At 36.8% G+C, this 16592-nt stretch overlaps 4 protein-coding genes across 7 annotated transcripts; 3 read left to right on the forward strand and 1 right to left on the reverse strand.

Annotated features, from left to right (window-relative positions):
* The first annotated feature begins 1084 nt into the window (after positions 1-1084).
* On the forward strand, positions 1085-4696 carry CYP724A1 (cytochrome P450, family 724, subfamily A, polypeptide 1). 3 transcript variants are annotated; one of them, XM_023694812.2, is made up of 8 exons: positions 1086-1367; positions 2168-2492; positions 2580-2732; positions 2823-3086; positions 3668-3754; positions 3840-3918; positions 4003-4231; positions 4313-4691. In XM_023694812.2, the coding sequence occupies exons 1-8, from the start codon at positions 1144-1146 to the stop codon at positions 4404-4406; spliced, it is 1455 nt and encodes a 484-aa protein (XP_023550580.1). In that variant the 5' UTR covers positions 1086-1143; the 3' UTR covers positions 4407-4691. The 3 variants fall into 3 exon arrangements, with proteins under 3 accessions (XP_086979588.1, XP_086979592.1, XP_023550580.1); XM_087123462.1 differs by lacking the exon at positions 3840-3918 and having other exon boundaries at positions 1085-1367; positions 3960-4231; positions 4313-4695; XM_087123466.1 differs by lacking the exons at positions 3668-3754; positions 3840-3918 and having other exon boundaries at positions 1085-1367; positions 3960-4231; positions 4313-4696.
* A 513-nt stretch (positions 4697-5209) lies between these two features.
* On the forward strand, positions 5210-8921 carry LOC111791131 (RNA-binding (RRM/RBD/RNP motifs) family protein). 2 transcript variants are annotated; one of them, XM_023673436.2, is made up of 8 exons: positions 5210-5455; positions 5751-6362; positions 6528-6591; positions 6733-6800; positions 7094-7183; positions 7257-7387; positions 8086-8238; positions 8672-8921. In XM_023673436.2, the coding sequence occupies exons 2-8, from the start codon at positions 5756-5758 to the stop codon at positions 8687-8689; spliced, it is 1131 nt and encodes a 376-aa protein (XP_023529204.2). In that variant the 5' UTR covers positions 5210-5455; positions 5751-5755; the 3' UTR covers positions 8690-8921. The 2 variants fall into 2 exon arrangements, with proteins under 2 accessions (XP_023529204.2, XP_023529919.2); XM_023674151.2 differs by having other exon boundaries at positions 5755-6362.
* A 715-nt stretch (positions 8922-9636) lies between these two features.
* LOC111809563 (uncharacterized) lies at positions 9637-10303 on the reverse strand. Its single transcript, XM_023695941.2, has one exon. The coding sequence runs from the start codon at positions 10291-10293 to the stop codon at positions 9754-9756; it is 540 nt and encodes a 179-aa protein (XP_023551709.2). The 5' UTR covers positions 10294-10303; the 3' UTR covers positions 9637-9753.
* A 1868-nt stretch (positions 10304-12171) lies between these two features.
* Positions 12172-16249, forward strand: LOC111779754 (E3 ubiquitin-protein ligase RGLG2). The gene is made up of 11 exons (XM_087129360.1): positions 12172-13078; positions 13383-13467; positions 13560-13700; positions 13776-13892; positions 13988-14085; positions 14340-14419; positions 14528-14633; positions 14816-14943; positions 15140-15350; positions 15802-15858; positions 15975-16249. The coding sequence occupies exons 1-11, from the start codon at positions 12773-12775 to the stop codon at positions 16053-16055; spliced, it is 1410 nt and encodes a 469-aa protein (XP_086985486.1). The 5' UTR covers positions 12172-12772; the 3' UTR covers positions 16056-16249.
* The last annotated feature ends 343 nt before the right edge of the window (positions 16250-16592 follow it).

Below are 16592 nucleotides of genomic sequence, written 5' to 3' on the forward strand. Positions count from 1 at the left end.
TAACTATTTGTTTTCGGACGATCTTCTGCCGCCTTCTGACCATAGACTTTGTCTTAAGAGTTGGATTGTTGTGTTGTCCTTATTGGAGAGTCATAGCTTATTTCAATTAGGAGTCATTTGCTGTGCCTTATCTAAACTACTGATAGTCTTAGCTAGAACCAATTTACGTAACATGTGATGTCCCACATTGGTTGGGGAGGAGAACAAATCACCATTTATAAGAGTGTGGAAACCTTCCCCTACCAGACACAATATCAGCTAGCAGTGGGATCTAGGTCGTTACAAATGGTATCAGAGCCAAACACCGGACTATGTGCTAGCTTTCTCGTTGTTTCCCGAAGGGGGGTAGACACGAGGTGGTGTGCCAGTAAGGACGCTGGCCCTAAAGGGGGGTGGATTTGGGGGCGGCCCACATCGATTGGAGGAAGGAAAGAGTGTCAGCGAGGACGCTAGGCCCTGAAGGGGGTGGATTGTGATGTCCCACATTAGTTGGGGAGGAGAACAAACCAATATTTGCTAGTGATGGGATCTAGGTCGTTACATAACATTAGAGTCAAATGTGTCATGCCTTGAACAAAGATGAACAGAGACTCCTTAGAATGTCAAGTTTGGATCTTGGCCTTTCCAATCTGCCATCGTTACACAACATTAGAGTCAAATGTGTCCTGCCTTGAACAAAGATGAACAGAGACTTCTTAGAATGTCAAGTTCAGATCTTGGCCGCACGATTGGAAACCAATGGTTAGAGACGGAGTTCAAAAATTAAATGGGTATGTGTTGTTTGTTTAGGGAACAATTCACCAATTTTTTGCTAATGATGTTTTGACTTTTTACTACATAAAAGAAGAAAAGGAATGACCCAAAGTGTTTAAAACTTCCAAATGGGATCGTAAAGAATGGATAAACGTGAATGAAAACAAGTTTGGTGATGCTTTTTATTTGATTAAGTTAGGTAAAGTATGTTTGTAGTTAAATTTTATGTTTAATAAATGTATATTATTAGTGGAATAAGTAATAATGCATTGCACATAAAGTTGTAAAAAACAAACTCAAACAATGGGATTCGCTTTCTATATAAAGAAGGCAAAGAAGAGGGGGGAAAATGGGACCAAACCATTGGCTTAAGCTCAGTTCATATATGCCATGGAAGCTCCTGCAAGTTTCAGCCCTCTTACTATTGCTTTGAGCTTAGCCATGGCAGCAGTCATCCTCTGTCAGTTGCTGCTGAAACTCTTTGCAGCTGCAACGCCAAGCCCTAGCTTGCCTCCTGGCTGCATGGGCTTCCCCTTCGTTGGAGAGACTCTCAGCTTCCTCAAGCCCCATCATTCTAACTCCATTGGGACCTTCCTCCAGCGTCACTGTTCCAGGTAAATTCTAGTGTGAGATCCTACATTGGTTAGGAAGGGAACGAAGTATTCTTTATAAGCGTGTGGAACCTTTCTAACAAATGCGTTTTAAAAACCTTAAAGGAAAGTCCAAGGAGGAAAATATTTGTTGAGTCCTGAAGCGGGATGGATTGTGAGATCCTATACCGGTTGGGGAGGAGAACAAAACATTCTTTATAAGGGTGTGAAAACCTCTCTAGCAAGTGCGTTTTAAAAACCTTGAGAGAAAGTCCAAGGAGGAAAATATATGTTAGCGATGAACTTAAGTTTTTACACATGGTATCAGAACCAAACTCAAACACTGGACATGTGCTAGCAAGGAAGCTGAGTCCCAAAGGGAGGTGCATGAACTTGAGTTTTTACAAATGATATCAGAACCAGACATTGGATGATGTGCTAGCAAGGAGGCTGAGCTCCGAAGGGGGGTGGATTGTGAGATCTCATACCGGTTGAAGAGGAGAACAAAACATTCTTTATAAGGGTGTGGAAACCTGCATTTTAAAACCTTGTGGGAAAGTCCATAGAGTCGGGGTGGATTGTGAGATCCCACATCGGTTGAGGAGGAGAACGAAACATTGTTTATAAGAGTGCGGAAACCTCTCCCAAAGAGTTGGAGTGGATTGTGAGATCCCACATTGATTGAGAAAGAGAGCGAAACATTATTTATAATGGAGTGGAAACTCTCCTTAACACGTTTTAAAATATTGTGGGAAAGCCCAAAAAGAGGACAATATTTACTAGCCGACTTGTGTACTTACATACACCGTTGGCATTGTGTATAGGTTTGGGAAGGTTTTCAAGTCTCATCTATTTGGTTCGCGGGCGATAGTGTCATGTGATCGAGAGCTTAACATGTTCATTCTTCAAAACGACGACAAACTTTTCAAAGTGAGTTATCCCAAGGCCATGCATGGCATTCTCGGCAGTAATTCTTTGATCATCGCCGCCGGAGACACCCACCGGAAGCTCAGAAACGTCGTCGTTAGCTTTGTCAGCTGGTGCAAGTCCAACCCCACTTTCCTTCACTGCGTGGACAAGCTCTCTGTCTCTTTAATGGACTCGTGGAGATCCCAAACTCGTGTGCTTTTCTGCAAAGAAGTGAAAATGGTAAAAATAAATAAAAAATACAAATAAATTATGACATAAAAATTGAATATTTCTACAAAATTTTGAATTATTATTTTTTTATTACAGTTTGCTTTGAGTGTTATGGTGAAGGAATTGTTGGGCATTGACGCGAACGAGTCGATCGGGTCGAGAATATTGGACGAGTTCGAAACTTATATGAAAGGCTTTGTTTCTTTACCTCTGAATCTCCCTGGAACTCCATACTATAAAGCTGTTAAGGTTGTTCTCAATCTCTTTCTTCTATATCCAATATATTTCTTCAAATTTTGATTCGTACATCTAACCGTATAAAACTGCTACATGATTCAGGCCCGTGCGAAGCTTTCGGGCATCGTGAAAGAGATTATGAGAGAGAGGAAAAAGAAGGGATTAGTGGTAGGGGTGGAAAAGGAAGGGGATGATCATGAGAACTTTCTAGACGTGATAATGTCAAATTGGAAGCTTGATGAGGAAGAGATTGTGAGCGTTGTGTTGGACATATTGCTCGGAGGATACGAGACAACAGCTACTCTTATGGGATTGATTGTCTACTTTCTTGCACATTCACCTCCCAATGTTCTTGCAAACTTAAAGGTATCTAAAATCATGAATAAGATCGTTCAATTCTAATGTTGTGACATATTGTAACAGTCCAAGCTCAGCGTTAGTAGATATCTCCGTAATACCTCTCAAGACGTTTAATACGCGTATATTAGGGAGAGGTTTCCACAACCTTAACGATATAGGATCTCACAATTCTCCTCTTTTCGAGGCTCAGTGTCGACACTTGTTCCCTTCTCCAATCGATGTGGGACCCTCCAATCTACCTCCCTTCGAGGGCCCAGCATCCTTGTTGGCACACCGCCTCATGTTCATCTCCTTTCAAGTCTCAGTCTCCTCACTGACAAATCGCGTATGGTGGTGTCTGGCTCTGATACCATTTGTAATAGTCAAAGCTCACTACTCGCACGTATTGTCCTTCTTGGGCTTTCCTTTTTGAGCTTCCACTCAAAGTTTTTAAAACGCATACGTTAGGGAGTGATTTCCACACCCTTATAAAAAAAAAATGATTCGTTCTCCTCCCCAATCGATGTGGGACCTCACACGTATATTTTAAATTCTCATGCATCTAACGAAGTCGTTAAAACGATGATAATATGATGATGATGATGCAGGAAGAACATGAAGCAATAAGAAATGGTAAAGGGAAGGGAGAGTATCTGAATTTAGAAGATTACAAGCAAATGGAGTTCACATGCAATGTAAAAACATAACTATGGGAGCTTTTTAAAGTGCTTTTTTCTTTCTTTTTCTAAACCAATATTAGATTCATAACTCTTAACACAGGTGATATATGAAGCCATGAGATGTGGAAATGTGGTCAAATTCTTACATAGAGAAGCCATTAAAGATGTCAAATTCAAAGGTAAAATTCATAATCCTAATTTTTAATATAATTACTTGCAGCAGCAGCAGCAGCAGCAGCTATTGAATTTGATTTATGGGACAGACATTTTCATTCCTTCGGGATGGAAAGTTCATCCAGTCTTCTCAGCCATTCATCTGGATCCAACCCTTCACCCATATCCTCAACAGTTCAATCCATGGAGATGGAGGGATGATAAAGAAATGAGCAAGAAGGTGACGCCCTTTGGTGGAGGCCCAAGGCTCTGTCCTGGGATTGAGCTTGCCAAGCTAGAGATAGCGTTCTTCCTCCATCATCTTGTCCTGAATTATAGGTCAGTGTTTAATTTATACACTTCCATTCAAAACAAGCGCAGATGAATATGGCTTTTTGTTTCTTTTTGGTGAGTTCTTAGGTGGAAGACAAGCGCTGATGAATGTCCACTGGCTTACCCATATGTTGAATTTAAAAGGGACTTATTGCTTGAGATTGAGCCCTGTAGTTGCTGAAATCAAAGGCTGATTAATTAAGGGAATTCTATTGTCCTAAGCTTTTGTATGCTATGATATATCTTGTAATAATGTAATGGTGTCCGAATATATATATTCATCAAATTAGTTAATACTTGTTTGTTATTTCTACACAACATCGGGTGGAGAGAAGAATGGAACATTCCTTGTAAAAGTGTGAAAATTTATCCCTAGCATGACCGTTAGCCGATATTGTTGGCTTTAGCCTATTACGTATTGCCGTCAGCCTCAAGATTTTAAAATGATTCTAAAACGTATTGGGAGATGTTTATACATCCTTCTAAAAAATGTTTTTTTCCCCTCTCCAATCGACAGTCAGATCTTACCATCCACTGCTCTTAGGACTATAACCCTTCTACTAAGGGGAGATTTCTACCCATTTATAGAAAAATTGATTTTCGACCGTGGGGTTGGACACGCTCATTTTATGATTAAACTTAAAGAAGGTAAATTTAATATAAATTTAGGGGGAAAGATTAATTAGAGAAGTTTTAAATGGTGAATTTTCTAAATCTTGTCTAATAAAAGATATAAATATTCAAAATATAAATATAGTGAAACAAAAATTATATTTTATGTTTTCGTTTTTGGTAAATATATATAAATTTAAATAATTATTTGAAATATGTTGGATAAAATATTTGAAAATTGTAAAATTAAGAAAAGAAAAATTAAAAATCGAGGGGCGCGGCAACCGACCGAAGCGGTTCACGTTCAGTTGATCCCGATTACTAAAACCGCTAGATTCGGTTCTATATAAATATATTGAATCGAACCGCTTCAAATTAAGCCGATTTTCCCGGGGTTTTCTTCGCTCATTCACTTTGCGGTGCCCTTGTTCTTAATCTCGGGCGGCTGCTAGCTCTTTTATCTCCGCATTGCAATCCGATTGCTGCAGTAGTTTCATCGGAATCAACTCAATCTCCGTTGTTCGTTTGTTCATCCGAAACAGTTGCAGAACTTGTTTCGTCTCTTCATTCGCGCCGCTCACTGTCGACCATTGTTTCTGTCCCTCGCACGCGTAACAGGTTCTTCTCATAAATCTCTCTCTGTTGTTCGGAACTCACTATCTCTTAATGTTCCTCTAGGCTTACGCGCAGTAAACATATTTGGTAGCAGAATTGGATTCTGAACTGAATGTCTTAATTAGGGTTCTGTTCGATTAGAAAAATCAGCAGTGGATTAATGAAAGGTAGTTTGTGTAGTGTGAGTAATTCATGTGTGCGACAATAGAGCTCTGATGTTATACATATTTTTCTTATAGCTGCAATGCTTTTTTAGTTATTGTATTTGTTACTTGAGGTTGTTTATCTTGTCTTGTAGTTAGGATGCCCAAGGAGGAGAGCTTTGAAGTTAATTTAACAACTGATTGTAGCCCGGAATCTAGTAAGAAATTAAAGGGAAGTAAAAAGAAGAAGAAGCAGTTATTGGTGGAAGGTGTAGATGTCATGGAAAGGAATGTGGAAGGATCTGTTGAGCTGTGGGAAAGCAACATAAACTCTGAAGTGAAAAATAAGAAAAAGAGAAAGAAGAGTACTAAACAATGTGTAGTGGAGAACTCTATCCAGGCTGAGGCAGGAGAATATGAAATTAAAGCAGAGAGATCTGTGAAAGAGGGCAGTCCTTTGTCTGATGGTGGAAGTGAGAAAAATGAAATTCTTGAGGAGAGGCAATTTGCGTTCGAAGATGATGAGAATGAAAGGGCAGACAGCACAGTTAGAGAAACATCTGGAGAGAAGATTTTAGAGACTAACAATGGTAGAACAGATCAAAGGAATATAAAGAGGAAGAAACGACTCTTAAAGGAAGTTGCAAATGCGGACATGCGTGGAATTTGTTACTTGAGCCGTGTTCCTCCACATATGGATCCTTTGAAACTTCGTCAGATCCTCTCACAGTATGGGGAAATACAAAGAATTTATCTTGCACCCGAAGGTAATGAATAATTATACAAATATTTGCCTTTTCTCTTAGTTTTACTGTTGCTTCAAAATTTGGGTTGCATATTCGTTTGTTCTTTTGTTCAATTTCTGTCATTTAGTTTAGAAGGAATTGTATTCTATTTTACTCATTCAAGGTAATTCATGCATTCATGTTCAGACGCTGCAAATCAAGTAAAACGAAAGCGTGCAGGAGGGTTTCGAGGACAATTTTTTTCAGAAGGGTATACTCACATTTCTGACAACTTTTATTTTTTCAAATTTATATGAAGTTAATGGTTAGTGCATGCCCTTGAAGATGCTTGGCTTGTCAAAGGGGTTAGTTTTAGTTACTGATCTGTATTTTCCTTATACGTGCTATGCAGATGGGTTGAATTTACTGATAAAAGAGTTGCCAAGAAGGTGGCTAATATGTTAAATGGCGAACAAATAGGTAAACTTTTATTCGTATATGCATGCTTGTATCTGACATCCTGGCTCGATACATGACTTCTGCTTTCTCTTTGGGGGATGATGGAAGTCGTATTGGGCTGGTCTAGAGAGCCCTGTTCTTCAGCATAAGAAAATTAATTCTCCTATGGCATGCATTAGGTGCTTCATAATCAATTTGATCGGGGTTATGTTTACCAATTACCATGCCCTGCTCTTGAACATTTTTATAATAAAAGATTTCTGAAGTTTCTTTATGTTCTTAGTCGTTTCTCTACCTGTTTTACATTTTCTTAGGAGGAAGGAAGAGGTCATCTTTCTACTATGATCTCTGGAATATCAAATATTTGAGTAAATTCAAGTGGGATGATCTTACTGAAGAAACTGGTACACACCTCAAAGACTTGATCCTGCCCCATTTTAGTTTACAACACTGTTACTGATGTTGAATATTTTGCAGCTTACAAGCATGCCATTCGGGAGCAGAAAATGGCTTTAGAAATTTCTGCCGCGAAGAGGGAGAGGGATTTCTATCTTTCTAAAGTTGATAAATCTCGAGCATTGAAATCCATTGAAGAACGGCTAAAGAAGGTACATTGAAAAGCCTCTCTGAAATATTACATGCATCACTATCTCAGCATGCACTCTTAATATCTTTGACATTTTGGGGATTTAGGGTTGGTTTGGTAGGCAATCTGAAAACAAAATTTTGAAAACAAGGGATTCAATAAAAATAGAATTGTATTTCGTATTTTTCAGATGTGTTTTGTAACAGATTTAAAAATTGGATTCCAATTTAAACAACGACTCAAAATGCGTTCTTTAATATTTTTGTCGACTATGAAACTAGATGAAGTTGCAAAAACAAATATTACATTGAATGTTATGAACATGTTCTTTCCTAGTTATTATTTTATTATATCATATAATTTATAATATTAATATACATATTTTAATTTAACAAAAGTAATTGAGTTTATAACATGAAATACTATATTTACTTGAAATTTATATTTTTTTAATATGATTTAAATCAAAACCTTGATACAAAGAAAATATAGAAACGTTGTTTTCAGAATTTTCACTACTTAGATCATATAATTCGAAAACAATTTTAAAAAATACATTTTTTAAATGCCCATTCACCTAAGTTAACTCATTGAATTTGAAGACATAAAAAAGGCTCCAAAGTGCCCGCTAAACCGGCCTTGTAACTATCAATTGAGTTTGTTCATCATAGTGAGCTTGGGAAATACAAACACTTACCCTCTTTTTATGATGGTCTACAGAAGCAGAAGTTGCGAGAAGATTCAGAAATGAATTCTGAACTTGCTGATAGCCAGAAACTCCCAAAACTGATCCGCAACTTCCCACAAACACAACCAGTTGCAGGTTCTGCAGTACAAGACAAACCAAAACTATCTACAAATTTCCTTGCTGAGGTAAGTAATAACGTATTATTTACAACCAAACCTCGTCTCATTCTCATGTTTTACCTACAGTCATGTTATCAGATTTTATCTTGTGAATCTTTGTTCGTTTGGTATCATCTTTGAAATGGTAATACGTATTTTTAACTCTATATTTTTCCAAATTCTACAAATAGTGTTTGTATTGCCCACTTGTCGGCAACTCAACTATAAGAGGTCAAAGGTTCACCCATTGAATTCAAAAAAATGAAATAATGTTCCTATTAGTAGTAGTAGTGGTCAATTAGTTCTGTATTCAAAAGTATGTTATTTAAAAGCATGTCAAACTCTCATTAAATGATAACCTCTTATAACCTACCAGAAATCTCTCTTCATTGAATCTGTTAGAATTTATTTATACCTTTTTATAACACCAAGGTCTTGGCTATTTTCTCCTCTTCTGCAGGTGTTTGGAGGTTCCTAGTCCTCCAATTTCCGAATGCTAGTAAAGAGATGTACGCCGAGGGGTTTACTACGTAGGGACACTATGGCTTTTTGGTAGGCAGAGCCAATCAAATCTTTGACATATCAATTTATTTGTGGATGCAAGAATGTGGAGGAGTTGTTGTAGCATTCTATATTTGAATCAATTCTTTTTGCATTTCATAATTTGTGAAGCATATAGGTCCATCTATTTATTTGTGGATGTTAGTATTTATGGTAGTCTCATAGCCCAAAGGCGGCTAGACCGTTGATTTATGCGCACAAATGCACAAATTCACGTCTAGAAATCTAAACTTAGTTTGATCGATTGATTAAAATATATATCTTTGACGAAAAGATTAAATATTTGAATACAAGGAAAATAATATTTTCATGTAATTATTAAAAGTAAGTTGATTCACAAGAAAAGTTAAAGAAAAGTAAAAACAAAGGGAGGGTGGCATATATCGATCAAGCTATTATGTCTCATTTGCATTAATTTGATGGTTGAGTCATGAACAATACAAATTAAAGTCCTACGTCCAAACTCCCACCAGAAATTTTTATGTTTGTTCAAATATAATTTAATGCTCTCTCTCCTCATATAACCATAGTCACTTTATAATTAAAACAATAAATGAGAAATATAAACTTACACGCTTACTGTAATAATGTACTATCCAACCTAAGTTTATTGATTAAGATGTTACATTCTCATCCTCACACATAAGTTAGATATTAAATCTCCATTCCTACTTGTTGAACTAAAAGTTCAATAATAAGCATAAAATAAAATATGTGTAAGAGAAAATAGCTAATTTCCGTATGATTAAATTCAAAGGAGAAATCAAATAGTTCTTTATGTCAAAGTTATTGTGATAAAAAGTTTAAAAGTAATATCCGTCTAATTGGATAATATTTATGAAATTGAAAATAAACAAATTAATGTGAACCAAACTCATAATAAAATCAGGATTCAAATTTCTTCACATTCAAAGCAGAGATCTGATAAATCATAAGAAAACATAATTTAAATGGAAAAAAAATACAAATACAAATATTTAGTTAGAGGTTGAGGGAATAAGTTGGGGCGAAATTTTGAAGGGTAGAATGGTGATTTTTATGGCATTTGATGGAGCTGGGATTCACCTGAAGAAACAAATAATTTCCAGCAAAAAGATCCCCCAAATACGCTTCCCCTTCCCTAAACCTCTTCACAACCTTCGCAATCGAGCCTCTCATGGCCGTCACCAGCCGCGATTTCCTTCTCAACAGCTTTCTCAGGCTTGGAACTCTGAGTTTCTTCAACCTCCTCCCAATCGAAGCCCTTCTGATTCTGAACCACCGCTTCGATCTTCCGACGAATCTCCTCCTCCTCCTCCTCCTCTCTTCTCCTCGTCTCGATCTTCCAAACGCCTCCTCAAATTCCTCGCTGTATCTCAGCCTCCGGTACCGGAACTTGCCTGGCGCCGCGGTGGTGTCGAGGTCCGGCATGGCGGTTTCGATGAGTTTGAGAAGAGAAGCAGTGAGTGAGAGGGCATTAATAGGAAGAGAGATCGATCGTTGAGTGCATTTATGGCTTCGCAACTGGACGTTGGGATTCATATGGTGCGGAGGGTTTTGCTTTCTTTTATATATATATATATATATTTATTTTCTCTTTCTTTTAAGAAAGTCAATTCACATGCATTTCTTGAATTCATTTTCTTTATATATATATAAGCCATTATTTATTTATTTGTAGTTGGAGAAGCCATAACTATGGTCTATTATAGAAATTTTGAAATTAGCTTAGATGAACCAATGCCCGACACGGGCATGATCAACTTTGTTGGTCGAGGCCAAACCCACATGGTCGACCAAAGTCCAAGTCAGGCGAGGACCCCTAAAGACAAGCCTAGCATGTGGATCAAGGCTCCTAGGACGTGCAACATATTGACACTCTTTAAATCGAACTAAATATTTGATTGGGCATTTGTTAGCAAACACCAAACAAATGTGCAATTTGCTTATTTTATAGACCTTTTCATCTTCTTTGAGCGAGATGATGCTGATTAGAGCTATTCACTTTAACTAAATCTATGCATCAACGATAATCACTGTGAAAGTTGATTAGTATTAATTTGGATTAATTAAATAAAAGAGACAATAATATTAGATAAGAAAGAAAGAAAATCAATAATTAATCACGTTAACGCTAAGCATAATATAGAAGGCCAACCAAACCAAACCAAGCATTAGTATTACGCGTCTTATATTATGGTCATGCATATTAATTGCAATCATTAATATTCACACCAACACTATGCCTTTCATTTCCTTTGTTCTTGGAGACCACATATGGACACAATCTTAAATACCCTCGTGCCCATAATACTAAATTTATCCAACTATTGCTGATGTGTTAATTATCTAGTGGTGCTTAATCGAGAGGGAAACTGGCCCCAATTAGTAAAGTTAGACTAATTGTTATACTATCATCATTTACGTATCGACATGTACTCGCACACTTGCATGACGTTTTGGACTGACTTCATAATACACGACATATAAGCATGTTCAAGCGTCACATTTATCGTATAATTAAATGCAAATTATGAATCACAATAAATCATACATATCCATCCTAACCCTAAGATTCATTAAATTTTCACTTATATTAAAATGAACCATAAATTTTCTTAGCCTCAAATGATTGTAAGTGTACCTTTGACCGAAGGAGAATTTTGTTGGATTTTTTTCATTAATTAATGATTTAATTTTAATAATTTTATTTTTAATATAATATTATTCTTTTTATAAAAAGTCAAATTTATTAATGTAATATTGAATAATATGTAAGTTCAACTAATAACTTAAATGATCTATAATATATGGATAAAGTTGGATGTCATGCCTAATAATTCTGTTAGTACGACATATTTCGTAATTGCTATAAATGATTTGATTCAAATCATTGTCACGAACACATGTAAGTATGAGTATTCTATATAATAAGTTTGTATAAAACTATTCCATAAAATATTTAATCTCTCTTTATAAATATTTTAATTGAATCGACGGTGACACTCCACTAAGCCTAAATCTTTCCATTTTTATATTATGAAGCATCCCATGTCTTCAATAATTTAAATTTAGTCCTTTTGTAAAATTTTAATAAATTTTAATTTCTAGCTAATCAATTAATTAGTTTTATCAAGATTCTTCTTCATTAATTAAACCAAACAAAAACAAAAAACAAAAAGAAAATTTGAGATCAATATTAATTTTTTTTTTTGTTCTCTTCTGATTTCGCGCCGAGCGACAGTTATAATTTAATCCAGAATCCCGTATTTTAAAAGATACCTCCCTCCACTACACAAATCCGCCATTGAAATCCATTGTTTTTTCTTCTAGAACTGTGTAACCCGTGCATCCATTTTTGAAGGTTGCTCCAATTTTCATCTGCTCCCTGCTGAGGTATTTTCATTTTTTGGTTATGTTTTGCATCAATTCTTAGAAAATCGTCAACAAGATGTTTGTTAAAATGCTTATTCTAGACACTATTCTCAATTTGGGATTTTGGGTTCTCGATTTGCCAAGGCTTACTCGGAGTGATCGCTAATAATTGGCTATGCTGGTCACAAAACTCAAATCGTTGATGGAAAATTAGAAAACCCCACCAATGTTTTTGGGGGGCGTTCCTTTTTCTGTTTAGGTTGTGCTGTGTTGAGTGAAATTTGTGTTTGTTTACGTCCTATATTTGGCTGTTTTCAATGTCGTAAATTAAGGGATGTAGCTGAGTTGTCTGCAGATAAGACTATCTTCTACGTCGGCTCGGTTTCACGGGTTTACATGAACAAGTCATAGGTGCCGCCGTTTGTTTTGATTTGTTGAATTCGTTTTCAATTCATTCCCACACACCTCGTCCTTCGATTCCTACACGCATCTGCAGTGTTTAATTAGGAGGTGTATTTTCTTTTCTGTCCACTATATTGTAATAATTCCTTGGATTTTGATTTGCCTGCGATCTTTGTATCTTGCATTGAGATTCATATAGCAGGATTTTGTTGGGTTCTTCTGTATAGACCTTTTATTTTGCTTGATGGGGGCCAAAAGTTCAAGGGAGGCCTCGTTCTATCGCTCAACTCCTTCTTCTTCTTCTTCGTGGGATCGCGGTGGGTATTCTCATTCGTCATACGGACATGAAACCCCAAGTCATAGGCCTCAGCAATCGTATTCTCAATCTTCATATGGACATGAGACCCCAAGTTATATGCCTCAGCCAACCTATCCTTCCCAGCAGTATTATACATCCCCTCCTCAAGAGGCCTATGGGAACGTCGATAATGGCAGGAGATTGGATAGGAGATACTCGATGATTGCTGATGATTACCATTCGTTAGAAGAGGTAATTTGTAAATGGGTTTAGGATTTGAATGGGAATTGATGCATACTTTACATTTATGGAATGGTCTGTTGAATCTTCTTCTCGTTAGAAGAGGTAATTTGTAAATGGGTTTAGGATTTGAATGGGAATTGATGCATACTTAACATTTATGGAGTGGTCTGTTGAATCTTCTTCTTTACGCTTCATTTACATCTGTTGTTTATCTCATTTATAAAGGAACTTTAAAAGAAAATCGACCCTTTAATCAGGGGATTTGCTTTGCTTCGCTTCTTAGAGAGATGAAGTAATCTTCAGTCTTTTTCAGGTAACACAGGCTCTTAGAGTTGCTGGCCTCGAGTCTTCCAATCTTATTGTTGGCATTGATTTCACCAAGAGCAATGAGTGGACAGGTGAAGCATTAATTCTTTTCTTTTTTGCGTACAATATATGGGCTAATGTTTGTAGTGGGTCATTCCAATTTGGCATATACATTTTCAAATAGGTGCAAGGTCGTTTAATAGACGGAGCCTACATCATATTGGAGACCACCCAAATCCTTATCAACAGGCCATATCAATTATTGGAAAAACATTGGCTGCTTTTGACGATGATAGCTTAATTCCCTGCTTTGGATTTGGAGATGGTTGGTATCTTTTCTTTTCTTTGCAAAGCTCTTGACACATTAAAAGGGTTGCCGCTCACTTTACTGAATTGGCAGTATCAACTCATGATCAAGAGGTCTTCAGTTTCTTCCCAGATGAGGAGAAAGTTTGCAATGGATTTGAAGAAGTATTGAGTCGTTACCAAGAAATTGCCCCACATCTACGACTTGCAGGTTTGTTTAATACATCTACAATGCCTTTCTGATATTTGAAGGACTTGTCTCTTTGATATCCAATTTGATCTTTAATTCTCCTGGCTTTGTGGTAGGACCGACTTCATTTGCACCTGTTATTGAAATGGCCATGACCATTGTCGAGCAGAGTGGAGGTCAATACCATGTCTTGCTAATAATTGCAGATGGACAGGTAGGTCTAAATGTCTGATTTCCTGCGTTTATGTGAGATTCCACGTCAGTAGGAGAGGGGAACAAAACATTCTTTATAAGGGTGTGGAAACCTCTCCCTAGCAGACGTGTTTTAAAAACCTTGAGGGAAAGTCCGAAAGGGAAAGCTCAAGGAGGACAATATCTGTCAGCGGTGGGCTTGAGCAGTTACCGTTTAAATTATTAGATTATCTGTTTGCTACTTCATATATTTTTTAAGTGTTTCCCTATGCTCAGGTGACTAGAAGTGTAGATACAGAACGCGGGACACTTAGTCCACAGGAACAAAAGACTGTTGATGCCATTGTTGAAGCAAGGTGAAAATGGAGCTCTTACATTCCTCCTGCTCCCTGCTTTTACTCTCCACAGCTCTAAGCACTACGTCTCTCCGTGCAATAATAGTATATGCTTTCATTTCACTGCAGCAAGTTCCCTCTGTCAATTGTTTTAGTTGGAGTTGGAGATGGCCCCTGGGATATGATGAGAGAATTTGACGACAATATCCCATCACGCGCATTTGATAATTTTCAGGTTGGTGTTATTAGTTTCATTCATCTCTACATGCATACTTACATACCTATATATACATGTATATGCATACATACACTTATATGCACGGATGCAGACTTTGCAGTTCTATATTTTCCTCTTTCGTCCTCTCTGCCATCGAGGTTCCGTTTTATTTTTCATTAACTCTCTCTTCCGCTGTCTAGTTTGTAAATTTCTCAGAAATTATGTCAAAGAATATACCTACATCTCGGAAAGAAACTGAGTTTGCTCTTGCTGCACTAATGGAGATTCCCTCCCAGTACAAGGCTACGATGGAGCTTGGTGTTTTGGGGTAAGAGGTTATTTCCTGCTTCAGTTTTTCTTTTGCATCTGAAGTAATTGTTTATTGTCATCTTTTAATTCTGTGCCTCAGTTTTGATCCAGAACTTGTATTAGAACTATAAAATCTTTGATGGGTCTCAGAAACAATCCTAATGTCTCCTGTTTTCTATTTTTCCTATTGATGACGTTTTTGTTTACTCAAGCAGTGATCACAAAAGCGTGTCGCCTCAGAGAGTTGCACTTCCTCCACCAGTCTATGGCGCAGCAGCTTCTTTTGGTAGTTCAAAATCTTTCAGTAATTCAAAGCCTACCTTGTCTTCCAGTTATGAGCCAAGTGTGCCATCTTTCCCCGAACACCGAAATCTTACTAGAACTAGTACAGCGCCTTCTATAGCAAGCTCAACTTATGATAATCAGGTCTGTCAACTTTTATCTCGTCTGTCATGTTTTCTTCACCCATTTTCTTAATATCTAGAATCAAACGAATCATGCTTATCATACAATGTAATATCAGTTTCATAGTGGGCGCAACTTTTAGCCTGAAAGAAAATGACATTTTCCTGCAAGTGAATAGTTTGAAAAGAATACTAATTGCACTTCAACATCAATCCAAATAAAGCATCCTTGTTGCTTTGAATTGTGCAACAGTAACCATTTTTCGTGTCGCATGTTCGCATGTGAGATTGTCACGATCCATTACTTATTTCTTCCTGTCTATCCTTTTTGTTTTTAGATTTTGATTGGGATCTTTCCTAATTGATGACATAGGCAAAAAGTGTTCATCAAAGTAGTATTTTTTGAAAAATGAATGAAAAAACTAGTTTTTTATGAAGTTTAACGAGACTAGCTTTCTACTGATCTTGAACAGCTCTGCCCCATTTGCCTCAGCAATCCAAAGGACATGGCTTTTGGCTGTGGACACCAGGTGAGATTAATGTTGTTTCTCTCTCAACTTTTGTTTGACATATTACGGAACAGAACATGAATCAATAATCCTGAACTGAATTTGCTTTTGAATGATGAATGTTTTGTTCATTACAGACGTGTTGTGAATGTGGACAAGACCTCCAGACATGTCCCATATGTAGGAGCGCCATTCACACCAGGATAAAGCTTTACTGAGGCGTCTTGGTTTCCTGCTTTGTTGAAATTTTTTGTAATCTATTCCTTAATTTATCCGAAATCATGTCCAATCTCTGAATGCATTGGTTCATATGAGATGTTTGGGTTATGTTCTTCATATACACTATGCGAGTTGGCCATTGATTTGTGTAGTTAAGAAAAAATGAAGAACTTTCCAAGTTCCTAATTTCGTATATGCCATTGCAATCTTGGTTTAAGATTATATTCTTTGAAAAAATTGGGTCCAGTTAGTTTCCAATATGAGAATGTATAGGTTATACATTAAGGACTCCTCGTCCTCGTCTTCTACCTATGTCAATCTTCATTCTCGTGAAGTTTTCTATTTACGTTTGTGTGGGTTAGGGTGAGAATTTTGTACTAGAAATTTTTAATTTCTAAAAATTTAAAGTTTAATATACAACGTAGTTAAACTAATTTTTAAAAAATTTAATTTTTTTAATATACTTAAACAAACGAAGATGTTTATTATAAGAGATCTTTATGTTCTCACTTCGTACTTCATGTAAATGGATATGT

This window comes from Cucurbita pepo, chromosome 1 (assembly GCF_057944985.1).
Source record: "Cucurbita pepo subsp. pepo isolate OVF chromosome 1, ASM5794498v1, whole genome shotgun sequence".
In the NCBI taxonomy this organism is placed as follows: domain Eukaryota; kingdom Viridiplantae; phylum Streptophyta; class Magnoliopsida; order Cucurbitales; family Cucurbitaceae; genus Cucurbita; species Cucurbita pepo.